Source organism: Argopecten irradians, chromosome 6 (assembly GCF_041381155.1).
Source record: "Argopecten irradians isolate NY chromosome 6, Ai_NY, whole genome shotgun sequence".
Lineage (NCBI taxonomy): Eukaryota > Metazoa > Mollusca > Bivalvia > Pectinida > Pectinidae > Argopecten > Argopecten irradians.
In genome coordinates this window covers 32,242,966-32,265,204 of record NC_091139.1, presented here as the reverse complement: position 1 = coordinate 32,265,204, position 22,239 = coordinate 32,242,966, and the positions used below count along the sequence as shown (strand labels likewise).

General features: G+C 35.6%; 2 protein-coding genes across 2 annotated transcripts in view; both read left to right on the top strand.

Annotated features, from left to right (window-relative positions):
* The first annotated feature begins 1,344 nt into the window (after positions 1-1,344).
* Positions 1,345-6,225, top strand: LOC138326337 (superoxide dismutase [Cu-Zn]-like). The gene is made up of 5 exons (XM_069272457.1): positions 1,345-1,592; positions 2,052-2,221; positions 3,020-3,204; positions 4,257-4,383; positions 5,122-6,225. The coding sequence occupies exons 1-5, from the start codon at positions 1,472-1,474 to the stop codon at positions 5,377-5,379; spliced, it is 861 nt and encodes a 286-aa protein (XP_069128558.1). The 5' UTR covers positions 1,345-1,471; the 3' UTR covers positions 5,380-6,225.
* A 2,364-nt stretch (positions 6,226-8,589) lies between these two features.
* LOC138326461 (glycine dehydrogenase (decarboxylating), mitochondrial-like) overlaps positions 8,590-22,239 on the top strand; it is a 43,554-nt gene continuing 29,904 nt past the window's right edge. The window contains exons 1-8 of the mRNA XM_069272563.1: positions 8,590-8,927; positions 12,755-12,833; positions 15,991-16,126; positions 16,663-16,827; positions 17,350-17,427; positions 20,087-20,234; positions 21,302-21,498; positions 22,009-22,105. Coding sequence (XP_069128664.1) covers positions 8,703-8,927; positions 12,755-12,833; positions 15,991-16,126; positions 16,663-16,827; positions 17,350-17,427; positions 20,087-20,234; positions 21,302-21,498; positions 22,009-22,105 — 1,125 coding nt within the window. The 5' untranslated portion in view covers positions 8,590-8,702. The remainder of the gene's footprint in view (positions 8,928-12,754; positions 12,834-15,990; positions 16,127-16,662; positions 16,828-17,349; positions 17,428-20,086; positions 20,235-21,301; positions 21,499-22,008; positions 22,106-22,239) is intronic.

The following is a 22,239-nucleotide window of genomic DNA, read 5'->3' as shown; positions in this document are numbered from 1 at the left end:
CCCGAAATCAGAGAAAGTATATCAAACAGGAAAGTCATAAAACAACCTGAGACCGATTAAGGATACTCCCGAAATCAGAGAAAGTATATCAAACAGGAAAGTCATAAAACAACCTGAGATCCATAAAGGGTACTCCCGAAATCAGAGAAAGTATATCAAACAGGAAAGTCATAAAACAACCTGAGATCAATAAAGGGTACTCCCGAAATCAGAGAAAGTACATCAAACAGGAAAGTCATAAAACAACCTGAGACCCATAAAGGGTACTCCCGAAATCAGAGAAAGTATATCAAACAGCAAAGTCATAAAACAACCTGAGATCCATAAAGGGTACTCCCGAAATTAGAGAAAGTATATCAAACAGGAAAGTCATAAAACAACCTGAGACCCATAAAGAGAAAGTATATCAAACAGGAAAGTCATAAAACAACCTGAGACCCATAAAGGGTACTCCCGAAATCAGAGAAAGTATATCAAACAGAAAAGTCATAAAACAACCTGAGACCCATAAAGGGTACTCCCGAAATCAGAGAAAGTATATCAAACAGGAAAGTCATAAAACAACCTGAGACCCATAAAGGGTACTCCCGAAATTAGAGAAAGTATATCAAACAGGAAAGTCATAAAACAACCTGAGACCCATAAAGGGTACTCCCGAAATCAGAGAAAGTACATCAAACAGGAAAGTCATAAAACAACCTGAGACCCATAAAGAGAAAGTATATCAAACAGGAAAGTCCTAAAAAAACCTGAGACCCATAAAGGGTACTCCCGAAATCAGAGAAAGTATATCAAACAGGAAAGTCATAAAACAACCTGAGACCCATAAAGGGTACTCCCGAAATCAGAGAAAGTATATCAAACAGGAAAGTCATAAAACAACCTGAGACCCATAAAGGGTACTCCCGAAATCAGAGAAAGTATATCAAACAGGAAAGTCATAAAACAACCTGAGACCCATAAAGGGTACTCCCGAAATCAGAGAAAGTACATCAAACAGGTAAGTCATAAAACAACCTGAGACCCATAAAGGGTATTCCCGAAATCAGAGAAAGTATATCAAACAGGAAAACAAATGATGGTTCTGTAGTAAACGTGTAATATTTACAAGAAAAACTCCCATTTACGAGTTCCGTACCATGTGAATGAAATGACGTAGCGATATAAACATTTCTACCCGGTCGTGCCTCGGGGAACGCATGACGTCACGATATTTGAAAGGATATAGTATTATCATTGGTCAGGAATCTGCATGAGATGTCGGTAGACCACCCGATCCGTCATAGCTGTCAAAGCTGTGTCAGTTTCGTACGTATATGACTTCCGTTATATCACAACAAGTCGCCAATACTTATATCTCAACTCCGGCAGCCACACATCAGTACGGTAATCGACAGTCGAAAACGTCCAAAGACATTTCTAATATTGGAGAGTGGTACCAATTCTTTCTTGGAAGTTCTGAGATCCAATAATGTTGTTCACTCTGTGTACGTGTTTGGCTGTGGTTCAGCTGACCGTTGGTCAGTTCCAGCCACCTTTCGTTGGACCTAACATAAATCCTGGACCTCGACTTCCCGGTCAAGGGGGTTTCCGTAAGTAAACCAACAACAAAACAAAAAAACTAATATCGGTAACTAAAACATAATGCTCACCGTTATTGGAATATGTTTTTTGACAATCTATAATTCAATGTCATCTTTTAATTAAAAAACATTATCATAATTCATATGATTTTCGATAGCTGATTAAAAAAAAGCTTACATTTCAAAAACACCGAAGTGCGTGCGGAGATTTTGATATTGATGTCCTATAATAAGAATCTTTGAAATCGTTATTGTTTGAGCTTAAACATCCTAAGGGAATCAGGGTAGGGCATATGGCATGTACGACAACAATGTATAAGGTGTATTCAGTAGTTGAGGAATATCTGCACTTAGACACAATAATGAAAAAAACACGTTAAAATAAAGGGGGGGGATAGTCAAGCTATACTTTCTAATATTACGGAATGACGGAAAACAATTTCTAATGATTGTGCAATGTCTATGTAGAACCAGTACCGGTTGGACCGATGGAGGAAATTGGAGCAGTCCAAGGCCGACAGCCTCCAGGTTTTCAACCAAACAGAATTGTGGCGGGAGCCGACTTATTTGTGTATGGAACATGTTACTTCAACGAGTCGGGCTCAAATATCCGAGGACGAGTTGACTTTCAACAAGGGGTAAGTATATATATATCTTAGTCCGAGTTGTCTTGTTGTGTTACATATATATGGTGTTACTAACTTTCGATACCGGATACATCTTAATTTGATTAAAAATAAATCTCTAATTTATGTCTAATTTATGTAATTTGTAATTTCACAATTTTTCTCAGTTTTTATCACAGGGACCTGGCACGATTTTTTAAACTAAAAGTATACATATATATATATTATAGTACTATTGGTTAAAAATTTTCGTGCCAGGTCCCTGTGTTTTTTATACTCATGTGACACCCCCACGGTTCTCAATTAAAACTGAAATTGTTGGTTAGCCTTTTCTTTAGCAAATCCAGGCATAAAAATGGTAGCTCGTCGTGTATAAGTTTTCACGACGATGATATGCAAGGATTTTCACTCCATCATGAACATGGTGACTGACAGGTTAGTCGGTATTACTCCATAATATGACGCATGCGCAAAGCAACGATGCATCAGTTATCGTTATGTAAAGGAACCATTTCCAATCATCTGTATATGTGAAAACACAAAAAGGAAAGGGTAAAACCTGTCGAAAAGGACCCCCTAAGGGGCCAAGAAAAATGGTGAGGTATGGTTTCTTCGGATACTCCGGTTTTCCCCCACCAACAAACCTGGCACGTCCATTAATGACCCTAGCTGTTAATAGAGCGTAAAAAAGACATAAAAGTAATCTATTCGGATAAGAAATACGTTATAGAATATCTACTAAGGTTAGAAAAACACACATAAGTAAAGGAAATATTGTGTTCTAACTGTGTATGTCTCTGTTTCTGACAGAGAACCGGAGGTCCTACCCGAGTTCGAGTCCAGGTTGTAGGCTTACCCCCGAGTCTGATGAGCGATACGGAGCACGGAATCCACATCCACGAGTATGGAGACATCGGACGCGGTTGCTACGCTACCGGTCCGCACTTCGACTCGGATACGTTTTCTTTCCACGGATCACCAAACAACCTTGGAACGTAAGTCAAAATTTAAAAAAAAAAACCTAATAAATATTATTTAAAATGGCTAAAATAAAAAATGACTGTTAAACAACTCTTTTTGCATTTAATTTGCTAGTCTGATTTTGGAGCCTAATGCTGAGAGATTAGGCATAACATTCGATTGATATAATAAATACGTTGACAGTCTCCATCACTGTTCCTAGACAATAGCATGTTTCCGTTCAGATTGTCCGAAATGTTACGCAGAAGGGTAAAAATCCCGGAAGTAGAATTTTACACATAAAAATCTTAAACAAATATACTTTGTACTCGGACATAGTGGGGAGACGTGGTCCCAGATCATAAAAGATGGTTTTAATATAAAAATAATTCAATTTACAATTTAACTTTATTGCTTTCTTACATCCATATAAAAAGGATCGATAGCAAAACATACATAACACAAGTAGATTAAAACAACAACTTCAACATTTATCAAGCCAGCTTTCCTCAGTTCAAATGACTTTTTAACAAAGAGGCCTAAATCATGTCGAAGCCTTCATTATAGAAAACAAGTGTCGTATCAAATTTTCAAGATCTGTTAGATAATAGTTAATTACATCTTTACGTCTATAAAGAAAATTGTTCTCACTGCAGAGTTAACGGAATGAAGTGGATTTCATCCTCAATGTCATGACAAAATTTGCATAACCGCAGAGGACGGGGGATTTTTAGCCCTACATTGTACCTGCCTCAATTTCTAAACTGTGGTTGCTACTTCGCAGTTTTGCAAGCAATTTTCTTAGTTCAAAATCCTTTATAGAAATAATAGCCCTATTATTTTCATTTTAAAAACATTTTTAGGATATTCTGGAACCGCGCCTACCAACTGTGTACCCGGAATTAGTGACCATAATTCTCCTTTCACGAAAGTGTCGCCGCCCCAATTGGCATGAATTAGACAGCACAAAAACTTTCCTAATCTAATTTCAACCACGTTTGCAATCATTTGGCAGCGCGAGGTGGTCCATTTGCCAAACCAAGTTTTTAACTATGTTACTTATTTTTTAATATGTTTTTATTTACAGAGGAAACGCTCACGAGGGTGACATGGGGAACCTCCGTCAGTCTAACGCCGGGGTGATCGATTCGGACCTGGTATTCCCTCTGATGAACCTCCTCGGTGACACGGGCGTGCTCGGGCGGGCTGTGGTGGTAAGTTACACCGCAGGGGGTACAATATGAAATATAAATACCTTGACAGTTATAAATTTGCTTGGTGATAGATTACATCTTGTATCGATCAACAGATACGTCGATGATAAAATTGTTGTTCCTTCAGGCGTTATATCACAAATTTACTTCCGGTAACAATCCGGTCCTACCGGCCCCACCTCATTGAGTCAAGCGCGCCGTACTTAATTGATTTACCTCTAGCTGATAAAGATTAAACGTTTATTTAATTTTGAGGAAAATTCTCCGATTTATATGACAATTTCTAATTAAGACATACCTTGTCATTGTTTTGGTTCAGGACATTTGAGCCTTTCTATATAAGACAATGCATGGTCATCTAGTTTTTGTCCTTTAACAATTAAACAGTTATTCAAGCCAAAAGAATTTTATTGATATCCACAATTTACATATATTTCTTTCAACTTGTATTTCACTCATCCTAAGTTTGTCAGCCAAATAGGTCCACGTGGTTTATATAAGGACACGTGCTTTCCGCCATTGCGAATTTGCATGCCCTAGCCGCTAAACCTGCCTATATATTATTAGTATTTTTATATAAAAAAACCCTAATAATATAGGCAGGTTTAGCGGACTAGCATGCCACAGATCTAACTTTATGAATTGATTCCATAACCATAAACGGAATTTGGGTCAAAAAATTATTCGTATTTTGTATAGTATATAAACACACGTGCTAAACTTACTTTTGTATTTCAGCTGCACGAAGGTAGAGATGATCTCGGAAGAGGTGGAAATTCCATGAGCTTGCAGACCGGAAATTCTGGAGCCCCATTGGCCTGTTGTGTCATCGCTTGGTCAGATTCGACCAATTGGAACAATCCTTTTATCGCGCGCAATGCAAATACCTTCAACCCAAACCAAGGAGCCAATCAGAATTTCCAAAACAACGGTTTCCAACAGCCAGGTGGACAGTTCCAAGGGAACGGATTCTCTAGTACCAATTTCGCTGGATAGAAATGTTGCCATTTTTAACAATTTATGGCACAGATATGGTTCGTGACAATGGCTATGAGACAATGGCGTCGTAGCTAATAATTGTATTGACATGTAAAAATATATATGATATACAGATTTTTTAGATTACTGAGATAAAATCTGAATTCATTGTAGACAATGCAGCTTTAAAATAGTGCGATACAGCTACATAGACGTAAAGCTAATGTGGAGCCATGATACAGATGCTGGATATCTGTCAATACACAGATCTATTGTCGTGTCATATCGGTGTGTTCCTGGGCGCAGAATTAGAAGCTAGTGGAACGGAAAGTGAATTGGTTTCTAGAACATATGCTGCATCGTCATTTTTTGTATAGAATAATCGTGATGTACCACGTGGTATTAATTATCAAAATACTAAACCACGGGTACGGTTTCTGAGATGGTAGCCTGTGACATCAGTGTCCTCATATCCGTATATCTGCAATATTATCTGAACAGTCGTCACAATGACGACTCATTTAGTCATGTTGTGTATTTAAGTATTTATAATATTTCTGTAGTGAACAAAAACATGTCCCGTTTACTGCGTTTCTCATGTTACTTCTGATGCTCCTCTTCGCCTGAATCATGACGTATTACCTCATAGGACACCCTTTTAACAATACTCGTGTCGTTGCATAATATGTGGAGCACGTGTATAAACTGACGCTTTAATCGCCAGGTAAAGTTTTTACTTATTTAGTTAAAATGTAGCATTTGACCATTTTGAAACCGAGATAGTTTTGTTAATATTTATCATTTATAATCAGAATGGAATAGACTTGTTTTGTATCATTAACATAATAAAACATATAAAAAAGAGGATTTCGTTTCATTTTTAATGATTTCATGATGTAGGGCCTAAATGTATACAGCAAGACGCGTGTCACGATATAAAGTATTGGGCACAAAATGTCATAGTATGTTATGTCCTATTTGTAAGACATGTTTTTATAAGACACTAAGACAAGTGTGTATTGTAACTGTATTGACGCAGTACATTATGGTAACAGACACGTGCGTAATGTTCAAATAGGCCACTAAAATAAATCTTTTCATACTAGAGTATGATTTTTTTTTTTATAGAAAACAAAAGTGAGCATTTGAGTCAAATAGAAGAAAATGTCAATTCTTTCAAGTCGGGAATTTTATTTCATTAGACCTACCACAATAGGCGGTGTTATTATTTCGGGGCATTTAATAATAAACACTGCAGCTGTTGATTAACCACACGTGGTATAAACTCTGTACGTATTCTGATTGGCTGACACGGTGAACTTTGACGGAACTACTTGTTTCTCAGTGCAACGTCATCATTGTCGACGTCATCAATAAGCAAATGACGTCATTCTATGTTGTGATCGCCGCTTGACGTCCAACGCTGCTGTTGGAAAGCGTATGTGTCGAGGTCGTTGTGTCAAAATACCTGAATCGATGGATTCTTTATAAAACGATGACTTTTGAATACTAATTAGTGTCTTTTTGCTGATGAAAATATTACTACACCTTATTTGCATATTTCGATAATTCGCGTTACCGTATCCCCGCCGTATTTCTATCGACGAAAACGAATATGATAGTGGTAGAAAAGGTCACACTACTCGCGGTTGTTGAATGTTGAATTTATTCCACACTCGGAAGCTATTTTTTAAAAGTTACAAAAGATACTCGCTAAAGCTCGTGTCTTTTGTAACTTTAAAAAATAATTCTCTCGTGTGGAATAAATTCAATATTCAACAACCACTCGTTGTGTAACCTCTATATTTATTATAGTATCAAGTATGAACTCGACGGTAGAGAAAATCGGAACTACTTTTTTAAAACCGTGATTTTTTAATAAATTGCCCCGAATTTGCATATTACAGAGTTATCTGCACTTGCGGGTAGGTATTGATTGTGACGTCATGTGTTTGTGAGCGTAACGTCATGCTTTTCGGAGAAAATGACGTGAACTGCACGCACAAAATAATTACGTAACAATCGATTCCTACCTGCAAGGGAGCTAACTCTGTAATATGCAAAGACGGCACTCACTGGAAAGATAAATCATTTCTCTTTACGGTAAAATATCCGTCACTGGTGTAAAGAGGCCTTTTATTTAAAAATAATCATGGTTTTAAAAAAGTCCATTTTTCACGAAAGCCAAATTAATATATATGTACATACTGGTGTGGAAAAAATCATGCCAGGTCCCTGTGCATTGTTACATGTAGATTCTACTGTCTTCAAGCAATCCTCCAAGAAAAGTAAACCCGATGACATTTCAGAGTCAATCAGATTGAGATCAGAGTATGCATAAAATTGAAATTTAAAGACAGTAAAAGAAAATCCTCAAATAAAACCAGAAGGAATTGAAATAATGTAATCTACATGCATGTGTGTAATGCCAGCATCTGCAGCTGGGAACACTAGTACTGTTGTCTGTATGGTCTTTAATAGGTCTACATTGGTTGTGAAACAGCAAATTATTATGATAGGCTTATACAATAGCAGTAATAGTCTAGGTCAAAAGACGTCTAGACAGATACACGTAATTATGTTGTCTTGGCCGGAAAGTAAATCATGAAGTATGTCGGGTACATATATATATATATATTCTTACATGTACATATAGGCAAGTATTATATATACATGCAACTTGTTACATGTAAAATCAAACCTAATTACAGGGTTACTTACGGAAGCGTATTAGGCTCACGTCCGACAATATTTTTTAAGGATAGCGAAAATGTTTTATTATTTGGCGGCCATAAGTACATGTATCTGGTGGTCGCCAAATAATTATATGGCGATCGCCACTTAAAATTCTGGCATATACTTATCGGGCGGCCGCCAGATAATTAAGTGGCGGCCGCCAGATAAATTAAGTGGCGGCCATCAAATAACTAAATGGCGGCCGCCAGATAATTATTTGGCGGCCGCCAAATAGGAAAACATTTTCGTTATCCTGAAAAATATTTTCGTACGTGAGCCTTATACGCTTCCGTAGTTACTGCATGCAGGAACATATGTTTCTGTTGCATGTATGTTTCAACTTTCAAATCTTTTATAAATATATCTTAACTTTTTATATCAGAATATGCATTTATATCATACACCTCAATGAAGCCAAAAATGGGCTTTGGCCACTTACATGAGTTTTGATTGGTTGATCGCAACGACCTTCACCTTCCATTCACTGAGCGCTCCTCAACTCTTCAAAACAACACAGCTGAGGAAACTCACAAGGACACCGAGTTCGTGATACCCGCAGGGTGTCTTTTCGGGATATTTCTGTGTGAAATTTACCACATAGGACAATGTATAAGGCACAGAGGTTCTGTGTCTTGTCTAGGAGCGTAATCAAAAATGTTTGGCCCAGATATGGAACCGAAAATCTGACTGGTGCTGCCCGATCCCTGCAAGTTGTACGCCATAGTTCAACCATCGACACACTTCATCCAAAACATGACGATTTCTCAGAGCGACATATTGGTCCTGGCGATGCCGAGAAGAGAGCGATGCTGGATTTCCTCGAACTTAAGGTTTTTATAACTTCCAACCATCTCGATTATTCCCAGTTTAGCTCGATACAAGTTTATTTACAATCGGCCTGCCTATCTTTTGGGACTGGGTCAATTCGCCCAAGTTTGTTGTTGTATGAACTTGGTCCACCACCCCTCTTATAGTTATGTAAGTCATATAATTTACCAAAGTCTGCAAATTAGTAAGGGATTGGTTAAATAAGAAAAATCAAGACTTACTGTTATTTCGAGAATATAGACCTATATAAAGTTTATTTTGAAAACTTGCATTTACACATGTACTGTCCAAATTCTTCTGTAAAGCCTCACTCGAAAACAATCTTTATTCCTTCCACTAGAATTATCTTCCTCCTAATATAGCAACAATTAAGTTCAAATCTTTATCTCCTTCAAGAACATTGGGTATTATATCTGACCTCATTATCTTCTAATATGATATAGTCAGCATTTTCTTATGCTTTTGGTTTTATAAAAGACTGAAGTATACAACATCATTATGTCATATATGTGAATATATCTTTTTTCAAAAATCAGTTGACTAATTATCAAGTATGAAGGAAATGATTAAAATATATATACACGTAGTTAATCGTCATGATTCATGAGGAATATTATCAACTATCTTGGCTAATAAACTGTATAGCCACCCTTTCTTTCATGACTGCATCTTTTAATCATAAAATCAATAATATCAGATGCATGTACCTGTAATTAACATCAATATCAGAACCCTTAAATTTGCATTACATGGATTTGATCTAGGACTTTTGTCTTATTACTGATTAATTTGCACCTTAAGTCCCATCCTCGATACTCCAGGGGTTACTATCACTGCTGTTCTATCCACCCCTGGACTAACTCATAAGTAAAACTGACCAACCACAGGCCTGCAGAGACTTCATTTAATGATTCCAGAGAGAGCGACACCCAACTTCAAAACAACATAGTCAAATCACATGTGTACTATTACCCATTTTCTTTAATGCCATCAAAGGATTAAGTTACCGGTGTAGACTCTGTCCAGTTTTACTTAACTAAAATGAGATAGTCCAGGGGTGAATATGAAATGTCAGTAATAGTAACACCTGGACTATCAGGGATGCTCAGGTGCCAGCTGCAGGTTCAAACCCCAGTCAAAGTGTTACAAATACATGACCATAGCTGTTAATAGGACGTTAATTAATCAAACAAACAAATAATTCAATCAAATATATATTACATTAATTAAAAACCTACATACTATGAATTGTAATATTTCTAGTATTGATTAATTTTTGAATCAGGAATTTGACATACTAAGTTAATGAAAATTGGGAGCATCAATTATAAATATGTTTGTATGTATATATATGTGTGAAACTATTATTCGGATTTTCCTCAAAGGAAGTCATGTGTATACGTTGGAATCGTTCATTTTATCACAATTGATTTACACATAACTATAAATCTGAACTATGATTTAATTGGGAAATTCAGTCATCAGTATGGGAAAAATATGACCATTTTCAATTAGGAATATGGGGCACTAATCCCTATTTCAACCCCAACATACAGGGTATAGGCCCTAGATCAGACAAAAAACCAACATACAGGGTATAGGCCCTAGATCAACAAACATCATCAACCCAACATACAGGGTATAGGCCCTAGATCAGACAAACATCAACCCCAACATACAGGGTATAGGCCCTAGATCAGACAAACATCATCAACCCCAACATACAGGGTATAGGCCCTAGATCAGACAAACATCATCAACCCCAACATACAGGGTATAGGCCCTAGATCAGACAAACATTGGAGATGGAGCCATGTATCAGTCAAACCCCAACATACAGGGTATAGGCCCTATAGGCCCATCAACCCCAACTACGGATGGCAGATCAGACAAACATCATCACCCCACATACAGATAGCCCCATCATCAACCCCAACATACAGGGTATAGGCCCTAGATCAGACAAACATCATCAACCCCAACATACAGGGTATAGGCCCTAGATCAGACAAACATCATCAACCCATACATACAGGGTATAGGCCCTAGATCAGACAAACATCATCAACCCCAACATACAGGGTATAGGCCCTAGATCAGACAAACATCAACCCAACATACAGGTACAGGGTATAGGCCCTAGATCAGACAAACATCATCAACCCCAACATACAGGGGATAGGCCCTAGATCAGACAAACATTGGAGATGGAGCCATGTATCAACCCCAACATACAGGGTATAGGCCCTAGATCAGACAAACATCATCAACCCCAACATACAGGGTATAGGCCCTAGATCAGACAAACATCGGAGATGAAGCCATGCAGCGTGTGAATTGTGGTGTGAATTGGCTAAACCTGTAACACAAAGATTCACATAACCTGTATACACACATGTATGTACACTCATGATCAGATAATTATTTAATTATTTACCATAATTACTGAAGTTAACACCCTCTCTTACTCATGTGCATGGACAGTGACATATATTACAGTAAATGTGGTTATAACCAATCTCAATGGACCAACAATATCACTTTAATTGTTAATTATATATATTGTACAATATATAGTTTGAATATTTCTATTTATTTCATGAGAACAGATATATACAATACTTTAAATGTTCTACTCAATGAGTGGGGTGCTGATTAGTACAATTTAAGCCTCCATTCAGTTCATTTAGGGCTTATATTCACAGTTTATTGTTTGGAGTAGCATTTTAGATTGATCATTATACGAGGAAGTCATGGATTCCAAAGTTCTAAAGTTCACCCCACTGTTACATAATATAGGATCATTGTGATATGAATGTGACATTGGTACTCATAGCCATCTGGGGCGAAATATGCTTATTAAAGAGATGACATATTCTGATGTTTGCACTGACTTTAAGCTGGCGGATTCGGACATAGTATTCACTGTTAATCAATATAACAAAAACTTAATTGATTTGACATCGATTGAGAAACAAGTCACACAAGTTATGTAAATCACTCTTGATGATTCGGATGTAAGAGCGCGAGGGATCTTAGTGTAGGAGGAAACCAGAGTGCCCCGAGAAAACCCACGTGTTCAGACAGGTGACTTCTGACCTTTTCACATCCATGCCAGGAACCGAACCTCGGCTGTCTAGGTGAAAGATGAGCATTACAAACCTGTGTAGTATCAACATACCGTAATCCACCCAATCTCCATCCCTATAAGCACCCTCCCTATCTTTTAGGATTCAATTCAACTTACTTCAAAGTTCAAATTAAATGTATTAGCTGTACATATGTAGGTTTCCTTACTGATCTTTTAAGCGGCCCTTATTTGCTTGAATTTGTAGGTGCCATTGTTGGGTCTAATTAGTATATTTATATATACAGGCATGCATATTAAGTTGTTAGGTAAAAAAAAAACTAGGTCACATAGACATTGACTATATATTTACCTATATATATAAAAAAGGTTCAAAGGTTGTAGTTTATCATGTGCATCATGACTGTAATGAGTTATTTTTATGACATAATCAAATTATAATGATCAAAGTCCTTTTAAAGATTATCAGATAATCTAAAATAAATAGCAATAAGTTTAACTGACATGACTTTTAAATATTAAATATGCTGCAAATATATTGTAAACTATAAATGTTTAGATATTGCATGTCTTTAAAATAACCATCTCACTTGGTAATTGTGATTAATATTGCATATAGGGATTAATCGTAGTGCTAATTTATTCAAAATCAATTTCACTGAGGAAAAATGCGGTAGTAAGATTTTGAAAAAGTGTTCAAACATACAATTGTATTTATGTTAAATTCATTAATTTTTTTAGGACGTCAATGACCTGATTAACCAGGCGGTACCAGGGAACATTTTAATGGACAGGCCGTTACAACTGGATCCACAATTAGGTCAGTCACTGCCCGCTCGGACACCCTACTGGACACTCGAGACACAGTGCAGAAATATGTGTGTGTGTGGCCTTGGATCATTTATCTTAAACTTGACCTTTGTTTGGCCCCAAAATATAGTTTTGAGTCTGTGATAAGAGTTGGTAAAAGTGACCAACGTTTGTGCAAATTATCAAGTAGGCTGTTTTTAGACACAATTATTTCTGAACCTGGAATTGGCAGGTTATTTTATTTATAAACAATGTAAATATAAATTTTGTTTTGAATTTTTTCAAGGATAATAATAATAGGCTTTAAACCTTTTTTATATTATTATTCATAATAATATAACTACCTTTTGAGTTTATTGTTATAAAAAGTTTTTAACTTGATCATGGCGATATCTATCCCCCAAAAAAACCTTTGGATTCTACTTTATAATAAGGGTATAATGCATATGGTGCATTATGAAATTTCAAGGGTGACAGACCAAATATGCATGTTGTCTATACAAATAAAATCTGTTCATGTGTACCCAATAGGGCTGTTACAGTACTAAAATATATGTCCATATATCTGTATTACCTCACCGCCTGTACTCAAGGCTAAATCTGCCTATAGTGGTTAAACAATTCATCTTAATTAAAAGTTATATTCATGAAAACTATATATAAAACAATAGACATACATGAACATTTTGTAGTTGTTTGGTTTATATTGGATATCTTACAATTAATACACAAGTATTGTAGGGAGCACTTTTTTAAGATTTGGGCTGATTTCAAGGTCCCATTAACAAAGAAATATTAAGAAATTTTTTGAAGAGTAGGGGGCTACTATGAAAAAAGGCCAATGTCAAAATTCTGTCTATCCCCCTCCCCCCCCCCCCCAACCTTCCAAAGTACTACTGCTGAGTATCATTAACAGTTTAAATATGTACACTAAATTTTAAATTATTCATGAATTATTCATAAAATCATAAACAATACTTGTTGGTAACACATGCGTGTAAAGAATAATCTGTTTATCATGTTCATATGTAGCTTACCTTGACATTTGTTTTAGTATTGCACTGTATTGTAATTTTGCTTTTATTGTCAAATCTATTTTTGGAAATAAAACGACATACATTTTGTTATCGATGATCTAACCACTTAAAATGTCTAAATAATAAGAATTAATGAGTGTTTTATGCCTCTTCTTGTTGATACATGTAACTAGAAGTTTATGCTTACATGGTATATTTCTTGATATTTTATTGTCATAAGTAATATCTTCTTTTAACTGATTTCATAATCCATATAATTAGCTGAAATGAAATAATTCTTCAGTAAAGATTTTATGTGTAACATGTACAAACATTATATAAACATCAGTCAGGAAACTTCAATCACTGCATAATTCATAATGTTTCTATCAACTATCAAGGAAAAAAAGATGCACAGAAAATAATCAAGGCTACTAAAGAACATTGGATATTTCTGTTACCTGACGGAGATCTTAATGAGTCATTTTGTGGATCTACCCATTAAAAGTCGGTTATGAAACACACCTATGTGTATGACTCAGTGTTGTATATAAGTTAAAGATGCACGTCTCTTTAATTAATCAGTACCCCTAAAATTTCATAATGGAACATTCCAGTCTTAGAAGAGTTAACATTCAAATGTGTCTTTATATGGGTGAATAGGTTTAAAACTCAACTTAGGAGAGGTACCTACATCCGTTGTGCTTATAATATATATATATATATATAAGGCCACTTCACCCGAGAAAATTTGCTGTATTTTTTCCAGTTTCATGTGAATAATATTTGCTTTAATAAAGAATTTGTTTTATTAAAAACAACATATTTCAAACTTCAAAGAAAGGGGAATTTTCCAGTTTAAAACATACCCTTATTCTTAACATTGTACATGTACAGGTATAGATTGTTTGCAAGTCATCATATCTACAAAATTGATCGATGGTTTTAAACTTAATTAGAAATACAATATATGTAATATCTACATCTGGTTCTGAAGTTTAAAGTGAGAGAATATTTTAATTTTCAACTTGTGCCATATGGTATTATATATTTCAGTTTAATTTATGAAAAATATAGAATAAAATCAGTTTTGAGATAGAGTTCTGCAGTTTAAGATGAAATACAGGAAATATTGAATTGAATGTATAATTTACATATTTTATCTTAATTTACATGTTATGCCATAATCTGCCTTAGAGATTAGGAATTGATTGTTACATCATTGGTTTGTGTGTGAAAATGAAAGCTACATCATCGGTTTGTGCATGAAAATAAAAGTTACATCATCGGTTTGTATGCGAAAATGAAAGCTACATCATCGGCTTGTATGTGAAAATGAAAGCTACATCATTGGTTTGTGTGTGAAAATAAAAGTTACATCATTGGTTTGTGTGTGAGAATGAAAGCTACATCATCGGTTTGTATGTGAAAATGAAAGCTATATCATGGGTTTGTGTGTGAAAATAAGAGTTATATTATCGGTTTGTGTGTGAAAATAAGAGTTATATTATCGGTTTGTGTGTGAAAATAAGAGTTACATTATCGGTTTATGTGTGAAAATAAACGTTACATCTTTGGCTTGTGTGTGGAAATGAAAGCTACATCATTTGTTTGTGTGTGAAAATAAAAGCTACATCATTGGTTTGTGTGTGAAACTGAAAGCTACATCATAGGTTTTTGGGTGTGAAAATAAAGTCACATCATTGGTTTGTGTGTGAAAATAAAAGTTACATCATTTGTTTGTGTGTGAAAATGAAAGCTACATCATCGGTTTGTGTGTGAAAAATAAAAGTTACAGCATTGGTTTATATGTGAAAATGAAAGCTATATCATGGGTTTGTATTTGAAAATAAGAGTTATATTATCGGTTTGTGTGTGAAAATAAGAGTTACATCATTGGCGTGTGTGTGAAAATAAAAGTTTTTACATCATTGGCGTGTGTGTGAAAATGAAAGCTACATCATTTGTTTGTGTGTGAAAATAAAAGCTACATCATTGGTTTGTGTGTGAAAATAAAGTCACATCATTGGTTTGTGTGTGAAAACGAAAGTTACATCATTTGTTTGTGTGTGAAAATAAAAGTTACATCATTGGTTTGTGTGTGAAAATGAAAGTTATATCATTGATTTCTCTGTTTGTTACTATTTATAGGTGAATTGGAGCTAATTGAGAGGCTGTACCACATTGCTGGTAAAAATGATGTCTGGAGAAGTTACATCGGAATTGGATATTACAACACATACACACCTCACACCATTCTCAGGAACATGTTTGAGAACCCAGGATGGTATGTAATTAGGGTATTGAATTACAGATGCCCTACAATTGTCACTGTTTATCTACCTGTGGAGCATTTATATTATACAATTTACATCTAGAAATCGAAAACAATACTCTGATATTAAATATGTAACTACCTGGTAGATGTAGATACCACGAGCCTAGAATTGTAAAGCAAATATTTTGTTACTGAAACAATTTGTCTCAAAGGTCATGGTATCAGGTAAAAGAGTAAAAAATTAAAAAAGTTAAGAGTCTGAAGAATATTTTAAAGATATCTAGCATATTGCATTTTAACAAAGGATATTTTGTTGTGGTATTTATTAGAAAAAAAAGTGGAATTAATATTCAAGAAATCAAATGAAAATTTTCAGAACAAAGGTCAAGGTCCAAACTTAAATTTAATTAGGTATATTTGAAGCTGTTTTCTGCACTACTGGAAACTGTTTTGAATGATATTTAGTTGCAACTGAGTCACTGTGACCTACTTTATGTACATTTCAGGTAAGACAGTGCTATACATGTTTGTTTACTTTGTCTCAGGACAACACAGTACACGCCGTACCAGGCGGAGCTGGCCCAGGGCCGACTGGAATGTCTCCTTAACTACCAGACCATGGTTTGTGACATGACCCGTCTGCCCGTGGCCAACGCCTCTCTACTGGACGAGGCTACGGCCGCAGCTGAGGCTATGGGTCTCTGTTACAGGTATTACTTGGTATAAATAAACTCTAAAATTGGTTAACAATTTTGTATTTGTATATTACAAAGTTATCTGCCCTTGTAGGTAGGTATTGATTATTTAGTCATGTGTTCGCAAGCGTAACATCATACTTTTTGTAAAGAGAAAACAACCTCAAAAATTACTGTCATAATGTATACCTACTTGCAAGGGAGGTAAGTCTAATGTTCAAAGATGGAATAGCTAGCATCTTGATACAATAAATCCATCAACCTTGCTTGATGATCTCATGAAATTACAGATAATTTAGTTTATGAATCATTACTCAATTGTTAAGCAATTGATGCAACTGCTTTCTAACTTAAAATTACTAATGTTAACAGACATTATATTTCCTTTTATCTTAAATAGTTTTACCAAATGTTGAGTTAATTCAGGATAATTTATTAACATTACATTTAATTGTAATAGAGGTAAAAATTTCTAAGGAAACCAATAGAATGACATATCGTATGCATGAAATTGCTATAATTTCTTTCTTTTTGTAGACATAACAAACGCCGAAAATTTTACATAGACAGAAAATGTCACCCACAGACAATAGGAGTTGTAGAAACTAGAGCAAGGTGAGTCAACATGGATCATTTCGACCACATGCAAAGCTGAATTTCTACTTAATTTGTAATATCAAAAGTATACTTTGAAAATACATCCTGTTATGATTGGGGAACAAAAGTGGGTATTGTTGGCTGAAGGCTAAGACCAAGTACATATTAAGAGAAATACTTCATACTATATGAAATTCTATAGCTTAGGTTTTAGGAAATTCTGAAAAAGCAGGCTGGATCATCTTTTTTATCCCCCGCCCAACGAAGTTGGCGGGGGATATACAAATGGGTTGCGTCAGTCCGTCCGTCTGTCCATCCGTCCGTACGAATGGTTTCTGGAGCATAGCTCTAAAACCGGTAGAGATATTTCCACGAAACTTCATACACACATTGGTCTTATGGTCTAGTAGTGCCTTTTGCTATTTTTAGGTTTTCATTTTTTGCATTTTTTTCGTAACCATGGAAACATTGCTGAAAATATCATATTTTTGTATCAGGTTCCTTTCCGGAGCATAACTCTAAAATCAGAAGAGATATTTCCACGAAACTTCAGAGACACATTGGTCTTATGGTCTAGTAGTGCCTTTTGCTATTTCAAGGTGTTCACTTTTTGTACTTTTTTCTGTAACCATGGAAACATTGCTGAAAATGGCAGATTTTTGTGTAAGAATCGTTTCCGGAGCACAACTCTAAAACCAGCAGAGATATTTCCATGAAACTTCATAGACACATTGGTCTTATGGTCTAGTAGTGCCTTTTGCTATTTTTAGGTTTTCATTTTTTGCATTTTTTTCGTAACCATGGAAACATTGCTGAAAATATTATGTTTTTGTACCAGGTTCGTTTCCGCAGCATAACTGGAAAACCGGTTGAGATATATGCACGGAACTCCATAGGCACATTAGTCTTATGGTCTAGTAGTGCCTTTTGCTATTTTAAGGTTTTCACTTTTTGTACTTTTTTTTTGTAACCATGGAAAAATTGCTGAAAATGGCAGATTTTTGTGTAAGAATCGTTTCCGGAGCACAACTCTAAAACCAGCAGAGATATTTCCACGAAACTTCATAGACACATTCTTTTTATGGTTTAGTAGTACCTTTTGCTATTTTTAGGCTTTCATTTTTTGCACTTTTTCCGTTACCATGGAAACATTGCTGAAAATATCATGGTAAATGGTAAATGTTACTTTGCAAAACTCAACTCATCTTTGTGTATATAGTCTAATATAAATGTCAAGGCTGTATACCTGATTCAACAATTGCAGCCCCGCTCTACTTGAATTATACTCCATCTTTCTTTAGCTCAACTTCATTTTTCCTGTTTTTAGCTCACCTGGCCCAATAGGGGAAATAGAGGTAAATCCTTTAAATCGCTACTTGTCATACAGTTCTACATGGATTGTAACCAAATTTGGCCACAAACATCCTTGGGGGAAGGGGAACAGAACTTGTATAAATTTTGGCTCTGACCCCCCGGGGGCAGGAGGGGCAGGGCCCAATAGGGGAAATAGAGGTAAATTCTATAAATCACTACTTGTCTTAGAGTTTTGCATGGATTGTATTCAAAATTAGCCACAAACATCCTTGGGGGAAGGGTAACAGAACTTGTATAAATTTTGGCTCTGATCCCCCAGGGGCAGGAGGGGCGGGGCCCAATAGGGGAAATAGAGATCAATCCTTTAAATCGCTACTAGTCATAGAGTTCTGAATGGAATGTAACCAAATTTAGCCACAAACATCCTTGGGGAAAGGGGAACAGACCTTGTATAAATTTTGGCTCTGGTCCCCTGGGGGCAGGAGGGGCGGGGCCCAATAGGGGAAATAGAGGTAAATCCTTTAAATCGCTACTAGTCATAGAGTTCTGAATGGAATGTAACCAAATTTAGCCACAAACATTCTTGGGGGAAGGGGAACAGAACTTGTATAAATTTTGGCTCTGACCCCCAGGGGACAAGAGGGGCGGGGCCCAATAGGGGAAATAGAGGTAAATTGTTTAAATCGCTACTAGTCGTAGAGTTCTGAATGGAATGTAACCAAATTTGGCCACAAACATCCATGGGGGAAGGGGAACAGAACTTGTATAAATTTTGGCTCTGACGCCCTGGGGGCAGGAGAGGTGGGGCCCAATAGGGGATTTAGAGGTTTATATTAAAATTCCTTCAGAAAAGAAACAATGAACCTGTATTCAGAACATTACTTGGCATTACAAACCAGGTGAGCGATACAGGCCCTCTGGGCCTCTTGTTTTTCATACACATAAGTCTCCACAATCAAGCTTACTTCAGCTTTGATATCTCCATTGGAGGGAGATCTGAATGACTATGTCCTTGTTTATCTTAATTTATAAATTTATACAACTCATATATGTTCCATAAATAGTTATGACCATGTTGGCCTTCAGATTTAATGCCAAGTTCTAAAATTAATTCAATTATATAATAAGTTAGTATAAGAAAGAGCTAAATTTTCTTAATTTCTTTATTGAAAGAGTTTGTGAATTGGTTAACAAATGATATATGTAAAAACAATAGTTTCTAAATAAAAGTGAGGGTAAACTATTAAGTTAGAAAAAATTATTCTTTATAGGAAATTTTGAAAAAGGTTGTATGTGTAAATCCTCTACCTGGATAAGTGAATGTCAGTGTGCGATAAATGCTTTGTCGATGTTCGTGTTTCAGTTCTCTTGGTATCGAGGTGAAGAGAGTCGACTGGAATGATATGGACCTATCCAATCGTGATGTTTGTGGTGTGTTAATCCAGTACCCTGATACTGACGGCAGTGTGTTTGATCATACGGAATTAGTGGTGAAAGCACACGCAAATGGGGTAAATATCATTGTCTCATTGTCTTAATTAGCATAGACTATTTCAGCTTTATAATTTGATTTTTTAGTGATATGTGACAGGAAAAATAGTTTCTCATAAAATTTCTTGCATGGATATTTCTCAAACTTCATGTATTCCCCTGGATCTCTATAAGAAATGGTAAAGGCCTTAAGAGTTTAGTGTTTGATTTAAGACAAAAGCATTAAGGGGAAAAAACCAAGAGAAAACATGGTCAATACTGTCAATCAGCTGACTTTTGCATGCCTTCAAAGTTTGCGGATTTTACGGACAATAAGAGATCATAAAACTAAATTGACTCGAAACTTTTAGAGATACATTGTACAGATAAAGTAAAACTCCAAAAGTCTAGATCACAAAATTTAATCTCTGCAAACACATAATTATATATTTACATTTTGCCACAGCGACTCAATTTACTCTAATGATAATCGTGATCTGCATTATGAGCCAATAAATGCAGCCTAGACTTGGTGTAGTAATATCTACATAAATGGATGTGAGTCTTGTTTGCTGATACAATGTTAGTCTGTGCAGGAAAATTGACATTGTAGTTGAATGAACCAGTTTGGTTATGAAACTTATAAAAAATATTTAAAATGTCTGCATAATTGAAAGTAAATTAAATAGCTATTGAAAACATTGACATTTTGTTATCTTTTCAATTTTTATAGAGACTATATTTTATCACATTGAACTTGGCTGTTGAAGTTAAATGGCTGAAGCGGGAAATTCAAATGTTCACTTGCATTTAAATTATGTTTTACTTTGAACTAGAAAGTAAAATGTAAATATAACAATTAAAGGATTGTTAGACTGCATAACGGGCGCCATTCTATTTATCTGCCACCGAGATTGCATTTATATATCCAATAAATGCAATCTAACAATCCTTAAATCGTATATAAAAACACGAAGTTAAGTTGCCACGAAAATAGTGTAAACTTTTAACTTTCTCAAGTTTTAGTTGATTTGTGTTGTTTTGTAAATTTCTTAGACCCTGGTAATTTGAGTTACATTGTAATTGGTAATTTTGTAAACTTTTCTAGACCCTGGTCGTGTGTGCTACAGACTTGCTCGCCCTGACAATCCTTAGACCTCCCGGAGAGTTCGGTGTGGACATTGCTGTCGGCTCCAGTCAGAGGATGGGTATCCCTATGGGGTATGGGGGACCACATGCCGGGTTCTTCTCCACACGTAATAGGTTCATGAGACTCATGCCTGGTAGGATGATAGGAGTTACCAGGTAAGATGATAGATAATGGTACTGTATTTGACCCAATAAGTGCCCAGGGAAGTTAAAAATTGAAAAAAATAGGCAGAAATTTGGGCTTACATTTCACAATATTATTACATAGAGTAAGCCATTAATCAATTAACAAAAGAAATCAAATAGAGAAACTTACATGGTTATCATACTTTCATGTATTCAAGTCAACATAAGTGGATAATGACTTTGAAGAATTGGGTTTCATAAATTAATTGTTAGATAAATAAAAGTTTTTACAGTGTTATACTTAGCAGTTAGTTTTTGGTAGTTACCTAATTGGCAATAAATGTGGTCAGGTAAGGGCTAATGCCTGCTTTCAATATACCTTTAATACAATTTTCACGATCTTTTTCAAATTTCATAAACATTCAATTTGGCTTCCCCTCGGTTTCAACTTTGAATTTTTGAAATGCTTTAAAGTCACGTTGATAATGTATATCCCTGAAAGAAATTTTTTCTGATGAATCATACTTTTTGTGTGTAAAGAGATGCCAATGGAAATGACGCCTACCGACTAGCCCTTCAGACAAGAGAACAGCACATTCGACGAGATAAAGCTACCAGTAATATATGTACAGCTCAGGTAATTCACCTACATGTATTATTGCATCCTTGATACTTATTGTATAAAATCACTGTCATACTTTCTATCTTCTGTGGAAGTTTATTAACTAGTCGACACGTCCATACATTGAACTGTGATTTAATCAGTCAATT

Excerpts from the sequence above, each read along its gene's own strand:
- LOC138326337 (XM_069272457.1), top strand. The coding sequence starts at position 1,472 with ATGTTGTTCACTCTGTGTACGTGTTTGGCTGTGGTTCAGCTGACCGTT. Across the intron at positions 1,593-2,051 it reads TCCCGGTCAAGGGGGTTTCC|AACCAGTACCGGTTGGACCG; the intron begins GTAAGTAAACCA and ends ATGTCTATGTAG. Across the intron at positions 2,222-3,019 it reads GAGTTGACTTTCAACAAGGG|AGAACCGGAGGTCCTACCCG; the intron begins GTAAGTATATAT and ends TGTTTCTGACAG.